Source organism: Syngnathus floridae, chromosome 11, assembly GCF_059516105.1.
Source record: "Syngnathus floridae isolate MCC-2025c chromosome 11, RoL_Sflo_1.0, whole genome shotgun sequence".
NCBI classification, from domain to species: Eukaryota; Metazoa; Chordata; class Actinopteri; order Syngnathiformes; family Syngnathidae; genus Syngnathus; species Syngnathus floridae.
In genome coordinates this window covers 13,936,825-13,957,500 of record NC_142423.1, presented here as the reverse complement: position 1 = coordinate 13,957,500, position 20,676 = coordinate 13,936,825, and the positions used below count along the sequence as shown (strand labels likewise).

The window sequence follows — 20,676 nt, the reverse complement described above, 5'->3', positions numbered from 1 at the left end:
GAAGAGACCATCGAGTCTCTGGACACCGAGGACGACAGCGGACTCGCCAACGACGAAGTGGACCTCTTGCCTGACCCTGGCTGCTTGGCTTCTCGACTAGCGCATCTGTCAGCCTCCATGAGCAAAACCAAGCTCAATGGTGAGCTCACTTTGGAAGTGAAAAATGTTCTTTGCGTTGTTGCTTCCAAACATCTTTTTTCTTCTAGGTCTGCAAAAGCACAACGCTTTGGAAACCATCAGGGAGAAAGTGGAGAACAAAGCCATCCAGAACTATCTTGTACCAACACCTTTTGTTTTGGCGAGCGGCTCCAATTGTTGTGAACCAAGCGTGAAAGCTGGAATTCAACTAAACAAGAAATCGCTTTCATCGAGCCAAAAGCCTGCCGGTGTTCACGAGGTCAACGTTATGAAACCTCCCGCAAGCAAAGCCAAAGACCACTTTGTGAAGACAGGTGAAAGGGGACCTTTATCCTACGATGCACTTGTCTACCTGCGGAGGAGCGCCTCCACAAAGAAAACACCTTTATGTCCTACAGTGGATCACACCATAGGCCCTCCTGTCATCAAAGAAGATCCAAACACTGAAAATGTGGGAAGGCTTGACAGAGCCATCTCCAAGGTGAGCAGATTTATGGCAGGCCCGCCACCTGTTGTACCCAAACTCCCCAAAATGTCTTCAAATATCTCCGTGAAGAGAGAAAAGGAAGCAACCCCCACCTCAAACTCACCGTACAGTCTCAAGAACGCGACAGATCCCAAAGTGGTGAGACGGGAAGCTTTGCAAAAGTTAGGCCTCCTCAAAGACCAACACTCAGAAACTACTCAAGTGGCCCAACTGGAGCTCCCAAAGTCTTATTTGTCTGCGGGCAACGGATTTTCAAAACGACTCACGAGTGTAAATCCGTTGAGAAGTCCGTCTTTTTGCCAGCCTCCGGCACCCGGTCCTGTGCTGAGGAACAAGGGTCTGCTGAGCAGTGCTAGTTTCCACCACTATTCCAGGACCACCTCGCTTTCACATCCCAACCAACTGAACAGTTTGAAGGTGGCCAGTCCAGAGCAACCTACTGTCCTGGTCAAGCACAAAAATGACAAGAACCATTCAGAACTAAAAAGTGTCGCTGAGGATCCGCCAGTCGCCCCCAAAGCCTCAGATTGTGTGACGTACACAGTCATGATGGTGCCTGGAATGGACGCCGACAGAAAAGAGGCGCTCAGGAAGTTGGGACTGCTCAAGGACAAGTAAGCAGAGCAGTCGACTTCCTGAGTCAAAAGAGGCCTCGTGGTAAGAATGAAGATGATGAAGAACGTAAAGGAGCAGCTCTTTCCATCGTAGGTCCAGCGGTCAGTATGTGTGTAGCTTTGAAAAGTACAAAGATCATTTCTATCCTTTTTTCACACACCAACAAGAAAATTAAAACATTTGACAGCAGCCACTTGGAGTCACTGAGGATTGTTTGACTCGTAAGAGTCGTCTTACTATGGAGGGAGGTCGGCTGCTCTGCCATTATCAGATTAGCTGGAGCATGGCACGCATGTTAACTTAGTCAACAGACCTTACGTTTCACTCTGCCCTGCTGTGTTCCCCTTTTGCATGTTTGAATTTCTTCCTTGTGTGGTTATGTAATGCCTCAATGGCCAATTGTTGCCTTCGCAGGCTGAGGCGCATGGCTTGGCCAATAGGTGTGTACGTGCGTGTGATCTACGGCTTATATTTCTACGGCAAACAAGGGGTGTCAAGTTCTGAAACTGATACGGCTCGCTTACTGTCAACTCATTCTATGATGGAGGTTAAATTGTGAAGTGTGACACACAGGGCCAGCAGGCTGGAGCCTAAAAAGTAAAGTCCGAAAAGCATCTTTACCGTTAATCGTGCAATAAATGCTAAAATGGTGAGCAGTAAGATTCAAATGGTCTAAAAAAGTCGTCTAAAACTAGTGAGGTTGGACATGATTTGTGAAAGTGACACTTGCATCCCAAGACTTTACTTCCGTTATTGATGAGATTTGTTTTTCTTCCGCTTTGCCTTGGACGCCGGGACGCTCAAGGATTCCAGGCGGAAGGGACGTGGCATGATGGAGTCCAGGCTTGCGTTTGTGCTGAGGTTGGGTGAGCCATTCAAGAGGGTGGGGCCGTGGGGGGCTGCAGAAGAAGGCGTTCAGGTTCATTTCCTCGCCTAACAACTGATTCAAAAAGCTTTTTAATGTCTCATTTTTTTCACACCACAAAAAAGCAGGGGTGTGTGGACTTTTTATACTCGTAAAATTGATCTGTGAGATTGACAGAAGGTAGTCGCTGCGTATGCATCTACTGATGCATGAAGGATGTGAGAAAAAAAAAATCTCACCATGTCCCGCAGCTGTTTCACCTCTGAGCAGCTGGCTGGCCCTCTTGGATCTGAAGTAAGCGTTAGCAATGTTTTCACTGTCGCTGCGGTCCAGAAGCTCCTTGTAGCGGTCCTCCTCAGCCTGCTGAGGAACACACGCTTGAGACCGGGCCGCAAGTGTTTCGGGATCGTCAGCAGGGACTATGGGTGGAGAGAGCTTTGAAGGCGCGGCTGAGGGAAGAGGACACGAAGAACGTCTTGAAATTGGGACACAGTCGGAATGCAATACCGCTTTAAACAGGCTATTTGAGTCGAGTCCACCAAATGAGGAGAAAAACCCACCTGAGGGCAGCGTGGTTCTCTGGATGGTCACGTCGGGAATCCTCCAAGTGGCGCTCTCCTCGTCCCACGCGGCCTCTCGCTTCAGGCGCTCCAAGCTGCTGTAGTTGCAGTCACGGCGAACCAGCGGTGCCATGCGCTCAAGGAGGCCGTGAAGGAGCTGGCCCTTGCGCTCCAGGCGACGAATGGTCGCCAGGTAGTCGTTCCTCTCCTCCTCAAACTCCGTCTGCAGGTCGCGGATCTCCAGTTTGGCCTCTTTCAGCTGATTGATAAAAAGGCCATGTTTTAGAAGATGTTTCCGACTCGTGGATTTCAGGTGTATCAAAAATGCTGCTCTTCCAAAAATAATCATGCTTCGCTTTGATTGACAATTACATCAGTGAGTCTTTGAGTTTTGATTCAATGTGTTTTTTTACTTTTTAATAGGACACATCTTGAATTTGGGTTATGTTTATCTAACAGACAAAATAATATAATTTTATACTGAGGTTACTATAAATACTTTAGACTATCCAAAACAACAATAATAATGCGATTAGAGGTGCAATCGTGTCTAACATTATACGTGACTGTTGTGGCGCTGTGACCGACCTTTCCCTGGACCTTGAGTAGCATTTGACCTTTGGCGTGAACCTCCTCCTGAATGGAGTCGTAGACACTGAACAGCACGTTGTCGCTCTCCTCGCTGTTGTCCGACAATGCTTTGACGAGCTGAGCTTTCCTTTGATCGGCCACCTTCCTCCTCTGCCGCTGCCTCTGCTGGAATTCTTTGTTGCGGGCCTGCTCGCCGCCAACCACCTCTTGCTCCAGCCTCTGTAGCCTGCACAGGAGACAATGAAGTGGGTAAAGTCCATCTGCCCAGCTGTGTCTTCTGGCCAGGTGGAGGTCTGTCTGAATGTCTTTTAAAGTGGGTTTTAGTCTTATTGAAATCACTTTTGGTCAATGTAGTATTTTCCCAAATGAATACTATTGGAAAGTCCCCTTGTGGTATTTCGGAAGGTTTTAACCAATTTACAGAGATTTGTTTACAATTTACAATAAGATAATAATATGTAGAAATGTGTTTTGGGGTTCATGAGATAGGTCAATCCACCTGAACTGTCCTTGGTGCTGAGAGTAAGAACACATGGCAGCAGGCCACCAACCTCTCCAGAGCTTCTTTCTGCTCCACATCCCCTGCTGTGCTGACACCAGGTGACTCTTCTGACACTCCATCTGGACTTGTTTGGATCCCTTCAGCAGCACGTGGCACAGTGGGCTGGCTCAGCTATGGTGCAAAGGAGAAGTTAGACTTACATGTTGATGGCGGAGCACTTTTCTTCACGTGTGTGCACCTCATTTATGCTGTTGGGGGAGAGGTCTGTCTCTGCTGTCACACTGCTGGGGCTCTCTTGTGGTGGGAGACAAAGCAAATAAAAGACAAAACAATGAGCTTTCCCTATTCATGTGTTGTGATTTGTAAATTCAGTTATTTATTTATTTAAGTTTTTTTTTATATAGCGTCTACATGAGTTCAATGCTTAAGTCCACTCCACATAATTACATATCATTCTTTTATGAAACATAAAAAGTGATAAAGCGCTTGTTTTATTGTTGTAATCTGCCCTACATTTCCACCACACCTGTTTGGAAGATCACTCATAATTTTCGGTATTTCTAGCAGGGACTAGGTTCCATATTGCACATGTGTTGCTGACGTTTAGAACTCACGAGTAGTGTTACTGACGTTTTGAACTTGTCAAGCTCACCATTCTTTGGGGAAGAGCTCCCCCTGGTGGATTTGATCTTCTCCAGGACAGACAGTTTGCTCTGATAGGAGGTGTGCAGGGCAACAATGTCCTCCTGCAGCTTGGCCTTGGATTCCCGCTCGGCGCTGAAGTCAGCCTGCAGCCTGGCCAGTCTTTCCTCGTAGTCCTAAAAGGCCAGAGTAGTAAGTCAACTCCAACAGGACAACAGCAGCCATGACGTCAAGTGATATGTGAGCGTGGGAACATTCTGCTGGAAGCTACCTTTTTAATCTTCTCCTTGTCACCATCGGTGGGGCTAGCGGAAACCTCTCCTTGGTGCTTGGACATGATGGCTGCAGCATTTAAGCATTCACACATGACTCGATGCAGGAGCATTTGATCCGGCCCGCCGTGTAATTAAAACAAATACAACCCTAATGCTCAAAATAAAATAGTTGTAGTTGCTATGGATTTTTGAAGACTTGAAAATTCAATAATATAATAATAATATTAAATGTACTTGTCAGGAATTAAACTTCAAATATGACAATTCCTCTGTCTACTCACGTGGAACGGGGCCATCAGAGGCAAGCTGGCCCGAGATGAGGGCCCGCAGCTTCTTTATCTCCTCTTGGTACTCTCGAAGCAGCGCATCCTTGGGGTCCTCGTTGATGCGCGGCCGGTTCCGGATGCTCTTGGCGCGGTTGGCGTAGCGTAGCGTGCTCAGGCTCTCCTCGTAGTTGCTGTCGGCCGGCGAGAGGCAGGCCACCATCAGGGTTCGTGTGTTGCCGCCCAGCGAGTCCTGTAGCAGCCGGGTCAGTTTGGAATCACGGTAGGGGACGTATTTGGAGTGGCCGTCCACCAGGGCCGAGATGACGTTGCCCAGGGCCGAGAGCGACAAGTTGATTTTGGTGGCCTCGCGCAGACGCTCGCCCGTCGCGCCCGTTTTGGACTGACGCTCGCTTCCCGCCAGATCCACCAGGTTGAGTTTCCCGGCTCTGAGGTGGTCCTGGCCTGCTGCGTCTGTGGAGAGACAACAACACCGAGTTTTTTAGTGGCGCTATCGAGCTTTTAATATTTCATTATCTTCTCACCTCAAAAAACAAAGGATGTGTTTGTACAGTTTTTGTGTGTATGGCCTGACCTGTGTGGCACATCTCCAGGTGGATGCTGAAGATGGAGTGCGAGCGAGATGAGTCCTTGTTCATCAAGGTGTAGGCCACGGCACGGTTCCGCCAGCCGCGTTCCATCACCTTCTCGCACTCGAGCACATTGTGTACCGTGTGCATGGACAGGTCCCGAGCGTACACCCCGCGCTCCGGGTGCTCTTTTAGCTAGCCACAGAGAGCAGAAAAAAAAAACAGTGTTTGTGACCACATATAAACAGAATGAAGCTACTTTAATAGAGTGCTAAAAGATGATGCTCACACAGGAGACAATCAAATATACCCGCCCTCCAGACTTCCGTTACGCTAACAGAGAGACAAGTCCTGCAGAAAATGGATGGATAGTTTTGTGGTTTATTGTCGACATGTAAAGTGTGTTTTGGCTCCGTGGAGGGGAAAAAAAAAATTCTGGGAATTTTCTGGCTAGTACAGGGTTTCTCGTTTTAGTAACATGCAAATAAATTGAAGAAACAAAAAAGTTGTTTATTTTATTTTCCAAAAGTACATTTTGTTTTGTTTCGTTTCGTTTTCAAATCATGTTATTTTGTTTTGTTTCAGTCACTTTAACTTCAGTCAGTAACTTTTTTCCTGGTAAAGTAGAACGAAGCCAATTGTAGGTCAATGGCAACCCTTGGCCAGAGTCTGCCCCCGTATCACGGAACACGAATGAGTGAAGATCCGCGGGTAGTGTGCCCTCCTTGTGCCTGCTCCCATCAACAAAGTCACTGGTGATGGGTTCATTGGCAGTTATTCTCCCTCTGCAGCATTTTGGAAGACTTTCTCCAAGATTTTAGAGTATCTAACTATATTTGTCCGTTCATTCAGAAGAGGATTTCTGAGGTCTTTTAGGCAACACACAATTCTGCAGCTGATGATACTCCCAAGTTTCCTTGTGTCTGAGGGGCAGGATCAGGTTACACTTTGGCCTCTGGTGCACCATCAGAGTGCACCCAAGTGGACGTTTGAAGCTACAACACGATTAAGCAGCACAAATATTTCAGCGTATAATGCAAAGCCAAATGCCCAGAGAGATAAAAACTCGACAGTAAAAATACGTTTTCCACATCTGAATCCTGCAAAATAATTAGATAAAAGCTGAAAGGCATCTCACTACAGGGATCAACCAGAACACTACCAACTCCACTGGAAGTAAACGTTGCCACCACACTGTGAAGAATGCAAATCATGAACACTTTAGGACATAAACGGTCCTGTCTGGGGAATAAAGGTCTGGGCCAAAAGGGCTCTCCTGTCATACATACTGTATCGCCTGCGATATACATTGCTTGCATCGAGTTTCCTTTAAGTCCTAAGTATGGTTCTTTCCAACATTCCAAACGCATGCATGCTCGGTGAAACGGAGACTAGAATTGTTCAGTTCCACGATCACGCAACGTATCGGATGCACTGGTCTCGTAGGGCGGAACATGGCCGCAGCAGCTCCAAGCTTTGGAAACCAACTCTCCATTTCTTACATGTGCTCAGATCACTTTGTGGAAAGTACGTCATTTTGTTTTATTGACGTCAACATTCATCTGTGAGGTATACTGGATGCAGTGCTATAAGGCAGTGTTTCCCAACCACTGTGCCGCGGCACACTGCAGAGCGTCTTTAAAAGTGACTTTGTTCTTATTGTTGCAATATTTATAGACCTAGTCTAAAACAGTAAACAAAATCACGTTGATTCTTTTATTTTAATCACAATCACTTTAAATAGTTTCTTTCTTAAAACCTTTTTAAAAAAACTGTCACTTTTATTTAAAAAAGGAATACAATTTAAAGAATATTTAGTATTCATTTCTATTAAATTATTCGACTCTCCATACATATATAGGAATAGGACTGTACCTGTTTCGTTGTAATATAACAGATTTTTGTTGGCGGTGTGCCGCGAGATTTTTTCCAATGAAAAGGTGTGCCGTGATTGAAAAAAGGTTGGGAAACACTGCTATAAGGTACACATCCACCATCAGAGGACGCTGGCATGAGTGCCTCTCATAACATTTGAAATGTACTCTTTTTATTTATTTTAATGTATGTGATTTATTTTTTATTTTTTTTTACCCTGTGGGCCAAGAGCCTGTAATAAAATGTATTATTATTGCTCGGATATTCCCTTTCTGCATCATTACACAGCTTCATGACAGTATGTTTGTCCAATTGCTAGTTTCTAATAATTAGATTGTTCACATATCTACAATTATAATATTATTATATATGCACATACCATGGCTGGCATCTTCTCCGTTTCGTTATAATGGCCGCCCGGACATGTGACGTTAATGCATTTCGGCCTCACGACAATCCCCCCCAAGCCCGCCATCCTCACGAGTCTAGTGGCAGCGGACGAGGGAGGCTTTTTGGCGCCAAATAATAATGTCATGTGACGTTAATGCATTTCGGCCTCACGACAATGTCCCCCCCACCAAGCCCGCCATCCTCACGAGTCTAGTGGCAGCGGACGAGGCTTTTGGCGCCAAATAATAATGTCATGTGACGTTAATGCATTTCGGCCACTGATTTTCCCGCGCTCCTCTCCCCATATAGTATGCATTTGTGCGGCGCGCGTTACACCCCTCAGTCAAAAATAACAGGCTGCCAGAAATGTCAGCGTTTACCTTGGATTATAATGATCGCGGGGATTTAATCGATTCTCCGCCCGCCTGCCGTCTCTACAGACGGTGGTCAGCAAATGCAGCTGAAGCCTGAACACGGTGAAAGCTTTATTCTATTTTTATTTATCGGGGGATACGCCGCACGGCGTCGTCCCGTTAAATGCTCCTTATCAGTTGACGCACGGAGGCGCAGCTGCCGTCGGCGTTCAGGCGATGGCCAACGCTACATTACAGTCATGAAAAAAAAAAAAAAAAAAGAAAAAAGAGGAATAGTTGAACAACAACTGTGACTTATTTAGATCGTCTGTCGACGTGTTACTCCACGCCCTGCTAACGGTGTTACCCCCTCAGTGGCGGATTCCATGATGTGTTAGCTCGCTGGGGCAATCCTAAAACAAATTCAAACATGCAGACACAAATGAGAACTAGTGTGCTGCTCCACGCTTTGCAAATGGCGTTAGCAGGTTCCATTATGTCACAATGTTCAAGATTCAAGGGTTTTTATTTGCCATGTCTGAGGCTGCCAAACAAGGAATTCGACTTTGGTAAATCACAGCCTCTGTTCAACATTGAGGTGACTAACAACAACACTCATGACATGTGAAAAATGGCAAATATTCTCAAACATCCCCTGGTCTTAAACTCCCAAGAGGGCAAGGGTAAAACTCAAAACTCCAGCTAGGGGAAATTAGAAACCTTAAGAGACCACAGATGGGAGGGTCCCTCTTCTAGGTTGACCAGGCTGCAATGGATGCAGTATAACTAAGAGGAATAACACATCCGTTCTGGACTGGAATGTTCTTATGATGCGCTTGCCTTGCGCTTGCCTTGCGCTTGCCTTGCGCTTGCCTTGCGCTTGCCTTGCGCTTGCCTTGCGCTTGCCTTGCGCTTGCCTTGCGCTTGCCTTGCGCTTGCCTTGCGCTTGCCTTGCGCTTGCCTTGCGCTTGCCTTGCCTTGCGCTTGCCTTGCGCTTGCCTTGCGCTTGCCTTGCGCTTGCCTTGCCTTGCGCTTGCCTTGCGCTTGCCTTGCGCTTGCCTTGCGCTTGCCTTGCGCTTGCCTTGCCTTGGCCTTGCCTTGCCTTGCCTTGCCTTGCCTTGCCTTGCCTTGTACTTGCCTTGCCTTGCCTTGCCTTGCCTCGCCTCACCTCGCCTCACCTCGCCTCGCCTCCCCTCGCCTCCCCTCGCCTCGCCTCCCGTCGCCTCGTACTTGCCTCGTACTTGCCTTGCTTTGCCTTGCTTTGCCTTGACTTGCCTTGACTTGACTTGTACGTGTACTTGCCTTGCCTTGTACTTGCCTTGTACTTGCCTTGAACTTGCCGTGCCTTATACTTGCCTTGTACTTGCCTTGTACTTGCCTTGCCTTGCCTTGCCTTGCCTTGCCTTGTACTTGCCTTGCCTTGCCTTGTACTTGCCTTGTACTTGCCTTGCCTTGCCTTGTACTTGCCTTGCCTTGTACTTGCCTTGTACTTGCCTTGTACTTGCCTTGTACTTGCCTTGTACTTGTACCTGCCTTGTACTTGCCTTGTACTTGCCTTGTACTTGCCTTGTACTTGCCTTGCCTTGCCTTGTACTTGCCTTGCCTTGCCTTGCCTTGCCCAGCCTTGCCTTGCCTTGCCTAGCCCTCATATGGACTTGCCTTGCCTTGCTTCGCCTCGCCATGCTTTTGCCTTGTGCTTGCCTCGCCCTCCCTTGCGGTGCCTTGCCTCGCTTTGCCTTGCCTTGCCTTGCCTTGCTGTGCCTTGCCTTGCTGTGTCATGCCGTGCCATACCGTGCCGTGCCGTGCCAGCTTGTGCTTGTGCCTGCCCGTGCCTGTGCCGTGCCGAGCCTTGACGTGCCGTGCCGTGCCCGTGCCTGTGCTTCCGCCCGTGCCTGTGCCTGTGCCGTGCTCTGCCGTGCCTGTGCCTGTGCCTGTGCTTAAGCTTGTGCTTGTGCTTGTGCTTGCGCCCGTGCCCTCGCCGAGCCGTACAATACTGTGCCGAGCTTGTGCCTGTGCCTGTGCTTGTGCCTGCTTGCGGCTGCGCCACGCCTGTGCATGTGCCACTGCTTGAGCCTGCAAGCTTGTGCCTGTGCTTGTGCCTGTGCCAGCGCTTTGCCCGTGCTCGATCCTGTCTGTGCTTGTGCCTGTGCTTGTGCCTGTGCTTGTACCTGTGCCTGTGCCTGTGCTTGTGCCTGTGCTTGTGCCTGTGCTTGTGCCTGTGCCTGTGCTTGTGCTTGTGCGTGTGCCTGTGCTTGTGCCTGTGCTTGTGCCTGTGCTTGTACCTATGCTTGTGCCTGTGCTTGTGCCTGTGCCTGTGCTTGTGCTTGTGCTTGTGCCTGTGCTTGTGCCTGTGCTTGTGCCTGTGCTTGTGCCTGTGCTTGTGCCTGTGCCTGTGCTTGTGCCTGTGCCTGTGCTTGTGCTTGTGTCTGGCTTGTGCTTGTATATGGCTTGCGCTTGCGCTTGCGCTTGCGCTTGACTTGTACTTGCTTTGTACTTGCTTTGTACTTGCCTTGTACTTGCTTTGCCTTGTACTTGCCTTGCCTTGCCTTGCCTTGCCTTGCCTTGCCTTGCCTTGCCTTGCCTTGCCTTGCCTTGCCTTGCCTTGTACTTGCCTTGTACTTCGCGTGCCTTATACTTGCCTTGTACTTGCCTTGCCTTGTACTTGCCGTGCCTTATACTTGCCTTATACTTGCCTTGTACTTGCATTGTACTTGCCTTGTACTTGCCTTGCCTTGGACTTGCCTTGTACTTGCCTTGCCTTGCCTTGCCTTGCCTTGCCTTGCCTTGCCTTGCCTTGCCTTGCCTTGCCTTGCCTTGCCTTGCCTTGCCTTGCCTTGCCTTGCCTTGCCTTGCCTTGCCTTGCCTTGCCTTGCCTTGCATTTGCCTTGTACTTGCCTTGCCTTGCCTTGCCTTGCCTTGCCTTGCCTTGCCTTGCCTTGCCTTGCCTTGCCTTGTACTTGCCTTGCCTTGCCTTGCCTTGCCTTGCCTTGCCTTGCCTTGCCTTGCCTTGTACTTGCCTTGCCTTGCCTTGCCTTGCTTTGCCTTGCTTTGCCTTGTACTTGCCTTGCCTTGCCTTGCCTTGCCTTGCCTTGCCTTGCCTTGCCTTGCCTTGCCTTGCCTTGCCTTGCCTTGCCTTGCCTTGTACTTGCCTTGCCTTGCCTTGCCTTGCCTTGCCTTGCCTTGCCTTGCCTTGCCTTGCCTTGTACTTGCCTTGGCCTTGCCTTGGCCTTGCCTTGGCCTTGCCTTGGCCTTGCCTTGGCCTTGCCTTGGCCTTGCCTTGGCCTTGCCTTGCCTTGCCTTGCCTTGCCTTGCCTTGCCTTGCCTTGCCTTGCCTTGCCTTGCCTTGCCTTGCCTTGCCTTGCCTTGCCTTGCCTTGCCTTGTCCTTGCCTTGGCCTTGCCTTGCCTTGCTTTGCCTTGCTTTGCCTTGCCTTGTACTTGCACTTGCACTTGCCTTGTACTTGCCTTGCCTTGCCTTGCCTTGCCTTGCCTTGCCTTGCCTTGCCTTGCCTTGTACTTGCACTTACCTTGTACTTGCCTTGCCTTGCCTTGCCTTGCCTTGCCTTGCCTTGCCTTGCCTTGCCTTGTACTTGCCTTGCCTTGCCTTGCTTTGCCTTGCTTTGCCTTGTACTTGCCTTGCCTTGTCTTGCCTTGTCCTTGCCTTGCCTTGCCTTGCCTTGCCTTGCCTTGCCTTGCCTTGTACTTGCCTTGGCCTTGGCCTTGCCTTGGCCTTGCCTTGCCTTGGCCTTGCCTTGCCTTGCCTTGCCTTGCCTTGCCTTGCTTTGCCTTGCTTTGCCTTGTACTTGCCTTGCCTTGTACTTGCCTCGCCTTGTACTTGCCTTGCCTTGCCTTGCCTTGCCTTGCCTTGCCTTGCCTTGCCTTGCCTTGCACTTGCCTTGTACTTGCCTTGCCTTGCCTTGCCTTGTACTTGCCTCGCCTCGCCTCGCCTCGCCTCGCCTCGCCTCGCCTCGTACTTACCTCGCCTCGCCTCGCCTTGTACTTGCCTCGCCTCGCCTCGCCTTGTACTCGCCTCGCCTCGCCTCGCCTTGTACTTGCCTTGCCTTGTACTTGCCTTGCCTTGTACTTGCCTTGCCTTGCCTTGCCTTGCCTTGCCTTGCCTTGCCTTGCCTTGCCTTGCCTTGCCTTGCCTTGCCTTGCCTTGCCTTGCCTTGCCTTGCCTTGCCTTGCCTTGCCTTGCCTTGCCTTGCCTTGCCTTGCCTTGCCTTGCCTTGCCTTGCCTTGCCTTGCCTTGCCTTGCCTTGCCTTGCCTTGCCTTGCCTTGCCTTGCCTTGCCTTGCCTTGCCTTGCCTTGCCTTGCCTTGCCTTGCCTTGCACTTGCCTTGTACTTGCCTTGCCTTGCCTTGTACTTGCCTTGCCTTGCACTTGCCTTGTACTTGCCTTGCCTTGTACTTGCCTTGTACTTGCCTCGCCTCGCCTCGCCTCGCCTCGCCTCGCCTCGTACTTACCTCGCCTCGCCTCGCCTTGTACTTGCCTCGCCTCGCCTCGCCTTGTACTCGCCTCGCCTCGCCTCGCCTTGTACTTGCCTTGCCTTGTACTTGCCTTGCCTTGTACTTGCCTTGCCTTGCCTTGCCTTGCCTTGCCTTGCCTTGCCTTGCCTTGCCTTGCCTTGCCTTGCCTTGCCTTGCCTTGCCTTGCCTTGCCTTGCCTTGCCTTGCCTTGCCTTGCCTTGCCTTGCCTTGCCTTGCACTTGCCTTGTACTTGCCTTGCCTTGCCTTGTACTTGCCTTGCCTTGCCTTGCCTTGTACTTGCCTTGTACTTGCCTTGCCTTGCCTTGCCTTGCCTTGCCTTGCCTTGCCTTGCCTTGCCTTGCCTTGCCTTGCCTTGCCTTGCACTTGCCTTGTGCTTGCCTTGCCTTGCCTTGTACTTGCCTCGCCTCGCCTTGTACTTGCCTCGCCTCGCCTCGCCTTGTACTTGCCTCGCCTCGCCTCGCCTCGCCTTGTACTCGCCTCGCCTCGCCTTGTACTCGCCTCGCCTCGCCTTGCCTTGCCTCGCTTCGCCTTGCCTCGCTTTGCCTTGTACTTGCCTTGCCTTGTACTTGCCTTGCCTTGCCTTGCCTTGCCTTGCCTTGTACTTGCCTTGCCTTGCCTTGCCTTGCCTTGCCTTGCCTTGCCTTGTACTTGCCTTGTACTTGCCTTGTACTTGCCTTGCCTTGCCTTGCCTTGCCTTGCCTTGCCTTGCCTTGCCTTGCCTTGCCTTGCCTTGCCTTGCCTTGCCTTGACTTGCCTTGCTTTGCCTTGTACTTGCCTTGCCTTGACTTGACTTGACTTGACTTGACTTGGACTTGGACTTGGACTTGGACTTGGACTTGGACTTGGACTTGGACTTGGACTTGGACTTGGACTTGCCTTGTACTTGCCTTGCCTTGCCTTGCCTTGCCTTGCCTTGCCTTGCCTTGCCTTGCCTTGCCTTGCCTTGCCTTGCCTTGCCTTGCCTTGCCTTGCCTTGCCGTGCCTTGCCGTGCCTTGCCGTGCCTTGCCTTACCGTGCCGTGCCAGCTTGTGCTTGTGCCTGCCTGTGCCTGTGCCGTGCCGAGCCTTGATGTGCCGTGCCTGTGCCGTGCTCTGCCGTGCCTGTGCTTGTGCTTGTGCCTGTGCTTGTGGCTGTGCTTGTGATTGTGCCTGTGCCTGTGCCTGTGCTTGTGCTTGTCCCTGTGCTTGTGCTTGTGTCTGGCTTGTGCTTGTGCCTGGCTTGTGCTTGTGCTTGTGCCTGGCATTGTCTTGGATGGAATGGAGCAGGGCGACCAAATGCAGCTTGGACCAGGGTTTATTGAGCAAACTATAGATACTCGATTATGGACATGAATAACGGAACAGACAGGTAACGAGAGGCAGGTGACTGTGATTAATACATAGATTGAGAGACACAGGAAGGGAGGGGCGAGCACACAGACACTGACAGTACCCAACCACAAGGAACGGCTCCTGACGTCCCAAAAACCAAAACCCCCACGTGGCGAACTGGGGGGTGGGGGGTAAGCGCACCAGTCCAAACAACCTCACTGGCCTATGGCAAAATCCTAACCGCGCTCGGCAGCAACACTGGGGACATGAACCGCAATCAGCGGCTACTCGGGGGACACGAAGCGCAATCGGCGGCTACTCGGGGGACACGAAGCGCAATCGGCAGCAACTCTGGAACACGAACCGCAATCGCCGGCAACTCTGGAACACGAACCGCAACTCTGGAACATGAACCGCAAACGGCGGCAACTCTGGAACACGAACCGCAATCGGCGGTAACTCTGGAACACGGACAGCAATCAGCGGAAACTCTGGAACACGAACCGCAATCGGCGGCAACTCTGGAACACAAACCGCAATCCCACATCCCGTCCACACATCCCTTTCTTAGGGCCGGAGGATTTACGGATGCTCCTTTAGAAATTAGAATAGAGTTTGAGGAAATGCGGCAGACTGGTGCTTTTCTTCCCACTGTCAACGGCGATCAAATACATGGATGAATTAAACAACGGTCTTACCCATCAAGGGCGTTCCCGAACACCACAGGGAAAGTTAAAAAGGAGAATAGAACGCATACACGACCAGGCAGGTAATAATAATAAGAAAAATAAGGCTTAGAGTGAAATGGGACTCACAAAGAGGGTCCTGTCCTCTGGTTGTCTCCTTTCCCGCGGGGGAATAGAACAGTCGTGTCCGTTGTGGTGAAGAGAGAGCTGAGCCAAGAGGCAAATTTACGCTCCTACCCTCACCTATGGTCACGAGCTATGGGTCGTGACCGAAAGAACGAGATCCCTGATACAAGCGGCCGAAATGAGTTTTCTCCGCAGGATGTGCGGGCTCTCCCTTAGAGATAGGGTGAGAAGCTCGGTCATCCGGGAGAGACTCGGTCGTGTCGCTACTCCTCTACGTTGAGAGGTGCCAGATGAGGTGGCTCGGGCATCTTATCAGGATGCCTCCTGGACGCCTCCCTGGGGAGGTGTTCCGGGCATGTCCCACCGGTAGGAGACCCCGGGGACGACCCAGGACGCGCTGAAGAGACTATGTCTCTCAGCTGGCCTGGGAACGCCTTGGGATCCCCCGGGATGAGCTGGATGAAGTGGCTGGGGAGAGGGAAGTCTGGGAGTCCCTCCGAAAGCTGCCGCCCCCGCGACCCGATCCCGGATAAGCGGAAGAAGATGGATGGATGGATGGAACTTTCTAATGTTACGGAGAGTAAAGGACACTACAAACCTCTAATCTCTGCTTGGTGTCGTTTCCCAAGAGGTCTCGTATTTCTTCGTTGTAAATCTCCAAGTAGGACACCCTCACCAGGAACTTGGCATTTTCTGCACACTAGCGCACACAGGCAAAGTTTTTGTAGAACATTTAGTACTTGATACTTTTTATACATCGGCAACGGTAAATTGATGGTTACTCCAAACTGGACAAACTCTCAAATAAACAATCAGTCAATCAATCAATCATGTACGTGCTGCCAAATCCACCTGAATGCTCTCGAAGATGTGTTCAAAGGCTCGTGGGATGACCCCCCTCTGGGCCGGAGGCTCAGACACACCCTGCATAGTGAAGGACTTGCCACTTCCTGTTTGGCCGTACGCAAATATTGTGCCATTGTATCCTTCTGTGACCCCCTGTAAGATATTTATACATTTTATGTTAAAGGGAACAGATGTAAGTTATTTTTAAATAGCTTGTATGAAAATAATTGGAGATAAAGGCTCACCTCTACCAATGGATAGGCGCTCTCATTGTACATCTGCTCTGTGGTTTGATCGGTGAAGTACGTCCCGTCGAAGGTGAACTGCTTGGGGGGTTCGTCGGCTGATGCAAGCTTCTTGATGAAACACTGGCAGCGCTGCACATCCACGGTCAGCACCATCTTGGAACCCAGAGCTCTCTCCCTGTCATTCAGGGGCCTGCATCGGACTACCACCTTCACAGATTCGGACCCCATGTCAGCCACCTGGAAGGATGAGGAGATTCTCAATCACTGTGCCAAAACGTTTTCATTTTAATTGAAATGTGACAATTTTGTTTGATGGTGTGGTGTGAGACTTTTTTAAATGTGCCTTGATTGAATAAAGAAAGACTGGGAAAATTGGAGTAGCCTTATTGGCCACATTTCCTCCGTCACCTTGAGGATTTGGGGTAGCATCACATTAAAAAGCCAAAGAATAAGCAAAACACACTTGTGAGAATACATAGTAGACAATATTAAAATGATTCAAGACGGCGCATTATATTTTTGCCTTATTTTTTTAACAATTTATGGTGCGCCTAATATGGCGGCCGGTCGAAGAACACGCTGATTTCAATTGGCCACTCACCAGAACTACTTGCAATAGTTTCAAAACTCGACGTCGAACAGTTCCCAAAACACGTCCGCTGAAGTTCGGTGGAAAATAACTCGCCCGTCGACAAAAGAAAGCCGATTAAAGGCATAATTTGTTTTCCGCTTCTCGTGTGTCGTGACAGGTTTCATTTCGCCTTTCCTGTTGCCACTCCACAATTTGGACGGTGCCTAGCAACGAGCAGCCAGCCTCCTGTTTTTTCCAGGGCGGCCATTTTGGTAGGGGCAGCTCGATCGGTCACAATCATACGATCACATGACTGGTGCAAAAGCAATCAAATAAGTTAGTGAATGTCTCGCATGTCACGAAAGCACTTTCCAGTGGGTGCAAACTTTAAATATATAAGCCTGTCAACAGAACCGCAAGCTCTCGTCCAGTGGCCATCTTGGTAAGGGCAACATAGGTATTTGGGTATCTGCTAAAGTGCTACATGAGCGTTAATGATACCAACAAAACAATTTAATTGAAACAAATATATTTGCAGCATCTTGAAAACTGAGGGGGAAAAAACAGCTTTGCCATCAGATTTAACAACCTGGGCTCTTTTCCATAAAGATTGAGCAAATACTATGCAGGACAAGTGCATGCCTTAGAAACACTGGAACTTGATTTAAAAAAATACACATATAAAAACATAAAAGCAGCAAATACAAAACAACAGCCTTGAACAAATGGCCAATACCTTACACAAACTTGAAGTGCCAACAGGGTGAATAAAAAGGTGCGCTAAGTATTAATAAACTTTGAAATGTCCAACCACACATAATGTGACTTGGTGAAGGATGACATGCAAAAAAAAAAAGTTAGCAGTTGTCCACTTCTAGTGTCCAAATTTCATCCATTTTCCTTTCACAATCCTCTGCATTCTGCTTTTGTTCAAGTTTGTGTCTAGCTCCTGGGCTTTGGGCTCTGCGTAGTCTTCCTCCTCCCACTCGTAGCAGTGGTTGACCCGAGCACAGCTCAGCCGGCACGGCAGTCCATCCTGGTTCTCCGTGTAATGTTCAATCAGCTCTCCGATGGAACTAAATTCAGCTTTGCATTTCTACCACGTGCCACAGACAAAAAGAATAGACATAACATTTCTCTATTTAGTTTTGAGAAAAATATGACATTTACTGCATCTGGTGACTCAGTAGGAATTTACCCGACTTAATCAATATTGCCAGCAATATGTATTCAATACTCCTTCTCCTTGGGGAAAGACTAAAATGCTGGGAGTTTCACAAAACAGTGATTGGCATGTACGCTCATTGTGTCCGGTTACCTCCAAGAGAAAATTCCCTTTACGTGTGTTTTGAATGAGGTGGGTGATGAGGCCAGATGGAAAGCGAATGATGAGTGATCCGCTTTTGGGTTTCTTGGGGTGCGGGCACAGGAGGTAGGATCCCAAAACGTCATCAGCCAGGAGGGAGTAGCTACTGTCACTGGGACACAGAAAAAGGAGCTGCATTGTTTTTAAAGGGGACACGCAATGAACTTGAAATAAAAACATTAACTTCTGACAAATCTCGGGATTCGGTGTTACAAATGGATGTTGCGGTAGTTGTCATGGTAACCAAAGCTGGCCTCTCCATTGGCCAAGCAGGGCAGGCTAATCTCAGCAGGGTTGTATTTGTTTTACACTTTGTGATCCTTAAGGTGTTCTCACATAAGCATTTTGTACATGTTATCAAGACACCCGAGAAGAGTTTTAAAATATGAAACAAAAAAAAAAGCATACTACTCACGTTGCGATACCATCCCAACACCACACAGCCTGAGCCAGCGCTTCCTCAGTTTCGGCCAGGCTCGGAGTACGGGATCGTCTTGCTGGGGTCTTGTCTTGGTCCTTTTCTACTGCACGGACAAGAGAAGACATCCTTCTAAGATTGTTGCAATGGACACATCTTTTATTGCATGTACACCGAGCCCCTGCCTATATTGGCAGTTGGCTAGTCACATACAGTCAGCACCAGTCAAGAGTTTGGAGACACAAACGTTGCTTGATACCCTCGCTAATGTGTGTGTGTGTGTGGGTAGGAATCACTGTACTCGCAAGGGGTGAAGACAAACATCAAACATGAGGAAAACCAAACATGTTCCATCTTGTTCGAGACTCAAACGTGAGCACCCGTGACAGGATTGCGAAAGCTCACAAAGAAACACCTCCAGGTGAGCTCCCCATCGAGCGAGCAAAGGCATTACCTAATCAACTCCCTGAATCTGCAGAGCGCCTTGTGAACTGCGGGCCCACCTTGTGAGGCGCTGAGGCGTTCCTGCACGTGGCGCTGCTTGAGCGGCGTGAACGTGAAGGAGCGGTAAGCCCCGGCGCGGAGCACTTTGTTGCGGATGGCTTTCTTGCGCACCAGGGACGGCGAGTAGGTGGGAAAGACCTCGTCTTGGCTGCCAAGAGGCTGCTCGTCACAAACCTTGTCATCTTTCTGCATGCGGCCAAAAAAAAAGCAATTGTGTTTCAATAACTGTCTTGAAAAACAAGCAAAACCACTTTGTCTTACGACCTTGGATCCGAACGTCAAGCCTCGAAAGGGAGCTCTTCTGAAAGACACCAGGGCGCTAACACTGAGCGGGAAGCCATGGTTGAGAAGCGACGGGTTACGTCGAGGTGCGGAGCCGGAAGAAAGTTCCTGGGCTTCGTCCGGGTGCTTCTCCAAATAAGATAGTTGGAAACAGCGGCACAGCAGAAGGTTCAGGAACTGAGCCTAAAAGGAAAACGGGCAAGCGCATACTTTCTTCACCCACGCTCATGATGCATATTTGAAATAATCATTTCTAAATCTATCTGGTTTCTTACGGCTCTGGCGTGTCTGGCTCTGAAAACATGGCAGTACAGCTGGGCGTCGGCGCTGCCCGGGTTGTGGGAGACGAAGGCGAATTGGGAGTCGCTGGGCCGAGCGGTGGACAGTGACACTCTACGAAGGGCGTGGGCCATCAGGAGGGTCTGCAGGACGGAAGACAAGTTGGAGCACATAACCATTGTTAGGTGCAGTTAGAAAAAAAAATGACATAAACATCCATACTGTTTCATCCTCGTCGTACATTTTCACGCCTTTGATGGAGAACTTGAGGGATACAGGCCTACTTTTCTTGCATGTCTGGAAGCAGAAGTACAGAAAATGGATGGGGGAACAAGAAGTGCTTTTGAACTTGGAACAATTTGAAAGTCAAGCAGCAGGACTTACATTCAGGGTCTTCAGGTTCCTGTGCAACTGATCCATCTGGTCATCCAGGCAGCTGTCGTCCACCGAAAACGACCCGACATACTTTGGAGCCAAAATGGAGCATTAGATATTGAATAATGGCAGTAATATACGAATAGTGCTGACCTCAGCTGATCGCATCACTGCACCATCCTCTCTAACTGCTGTTTCTCCCATGCCGTCTGAAGATCTCTGCACATATGCATACAGTTTACATTAATGTACAAAGAGGAAGAATTCTATTTACTGTTAAGTTGAACAGCAGTTTTGGTTAACTTTATCTTGTCAAATCAATCCAAAAGAGGATAAGCATTGGATTTTTATCCACTTTGACGGTCCACATTGCAATTATACAAATCCCAAGCACCACTTGGACATATATTACTTGAACAGTGTTCAGATATTATGCTATGTACTCAAAGTAGACACGGAAATTCCAATCTAGTTTGTCAATTATTCACACTATTTCATCTGGGGAAAAACTAATAAAAAATTTTTTTAAAAATCCCAAATTAGAAGTGGTATAAAAAGCAGATGCTGGATGACATTTCTCTTGTGTTGCGTCTCACCATATTCAACAATTACACACAAGCAAGTTGGCGGAAATAATAAAGACAGCAAATTAAAACTTTCTAAGTCAGGTATTCTCTTCGACAAGTTTCCTCCATAATAAAAAACAACAACAGTCGCAGTCTCAACCGAGACCGTCTTCGTCGACGCCCCCGCCACCTTTAGTCACCTGAAGTCCGGCGGTCCGAGTTCGGCTGGTGCTTCGACCCAGGTATTCTGTTCAAGCCGAGATAGCGGGTGGGTGTTGGGTTAGAGGAGAGGGAGAGGAACGGGAAGTGAAGTTATGTGATTTTCGCCTTGGTGTCGCCTCTCGCTTCGCACCGCTCACATTGCTACTTGTTAACGGTTGCGACGTCACAAGTCAGAAGGCGGAAGTAGCGCACCTCCACGCGATGGAATTCCAAATCGCCCCGCCCCCTAATTGTTATCACGCT

General features: G+C 49.3%; 3 protein-coding genes across 8 annotated transcripts in view; 1 reads left to right on the top strand and 2 right to left on the bottom strand.

The window, feature by feature from the left end:
* Positions 1-1,433, top strand: part of LOC148391302 (uncharacterized) — a 2,674-nt gene extending 1,241 nt beyond the window's left edge. Inside the window, exons 3-4 of the mRNA XM_088390774.1 lie at positions 1-139; positions 207-1,433. The exon at positions 1-139 is cut by the window's left edge and continues 57 nt beyond it. Of these exons, the coding sequence (XP_088246900.1) occupies positions 1-139; positions 207-1,243 (1,176 nt within the window). The 3' untranslated portion in view covers positions 1,244-1,433. The remainder of the gene's footprint in view (positions 140-206) is intronic.
* kif17 (kinesin family member 17) overlaps positions 1-16,914 on the bottom strand; it is an 18,305-nt gene extending 1,391 nt beyond the window's left edge. Inside the window, exons 1-14 of one of the 4 annotated variants that reach the window (XM_088390770.1) lie at positions 16,452-16,914; positions 15,848-16,087; positions 15,609-15,755; positions 15,355-15,456; positions 5,534-5,723; positions 4,957-5,412; positions 4,672-4,742; positions 4,411-4,576; positions 3,997-4,052; positions 3,808-3,929; positions 3,254-3,482; positions 2,666-2,924; positions 2,345-2,554; positions 1-2,139 (exon numbers count right to left, since the gene is read on the bottom strand). The exon at positions 1-2,139 is cut by the window's left edge and continues 1,391 nt beyond it. In XM_088390770.1, the coding sequence (XP_088246896.1) occupies positions 1,991-2,139; positions 2,345-2,554; positions 2,666-2,924; positions 3,254-3,482; positions 3,808-3,929; positions 3,997-4,052; positions 4,411-4,576; positions 4,672-4,742; positions 4,957-5,412; positions 5,534-5,723; positions 15,355-15,456; positions 15,609-15,755; positions 15,848-16,078 (2,388 nt within the window). In that variant the 5' untranslated portion in view covers positions 16,079-16,087; positions 16,452-16,914 and the 3' untranslated portion in view covers positions 1-1,990. Of the gene's footprint in view, positions 2,140-2,344; positions 2,555-2,665; positions 2,925-3,253; positions 3,483-3,807; positions 3,930-3,996; positions 4,053-4,410; positions 4,577-4,671; positions 4,743-4,956; positions 5,413-5,533; positions 5,724-7,782; positions 8,560-15,354; positions 15,457-15,608; positions 15,756-15,847; positions 16,088-16,451 lie in introns of those variants that run through there. The other 3 variants (XM_088390771.1, XM_088390772.1, XM_088390773.1) reach the window with 3 other exon arrangements.
* Positions 16,915-16,933: 19 nt separating this feature from the next.
* sh2d5 (SH2 domain containing 5) lies at positions 16,934-20,650 on the bottom strand. Of its 3 annotated transcripts, none has more exons than XM_088390775.1 (10): positions 20,412-20,650; positions 19,799-19,864; positions 19,655-19,735; positions 19,493-19,567; positions 19,267-19,413; positions 18,974-19,174; positions 18,709-18,895; positions 18,203-18,311; positions 17,740-17,899; positions 16,934-17,517 (listed from the first exon to the last, which is right to left on the bottom strand). In XM_088390775.1, exons 2-10 carry the CDS (start codon positions 19,847-19,849, stop codon positions 17,296-17,298), a joined length of 1,233 nt encoding a protein of 410 aa, XP_088246901.1. In that variant the 5' UTR covers positions 19,850-19,864; positions 20,412-20,650; the 3' UTR covers positions 16,934-17,295. The 3 variants fall into 3 exon arrangements, with proteins under 3 accessions (XP_088246901.1, XP_088246902.1, XP_088246903.1); XM_088390776.1 differs by having other exon boundaries at positions 18,203-18,308; XM_088390777.1 differs by lacking the exons at positions 19,799-19,864; positions 20,412-20,650 and having other exon boundaries at positions 19,512-19,567; positions 19,655-19,729.
* Positions 20,651-20,676: the final 26 nt, after the last annotated feature.

Excerpts from the sequence above, each read along its gene's own strand:
- sh2d5 (XM_088390775.1), bottom strand. The coding sequence starts at position 19,849 with ATGGGAGAAACAGCAGTTAGAGAGGATGGTGCAGTGATGCGATCAGCT. Across the intron at positions 18,312-18,708 it reads ACGCCTCAGCGCCTCACAAG|TAGAAAAGGACCAAGACAAG; the intron begins GTGGGCCCGCAG and ends TTGTCCGTGCAG. Across the intron at positions 17,518-17,739 it reads AAGGGAATTTTCTCTTGGAG|AAATGCAAAGCTGAATTTAG; the intron begins GTAACCGGACAC and ends GGCACGTGGTAG.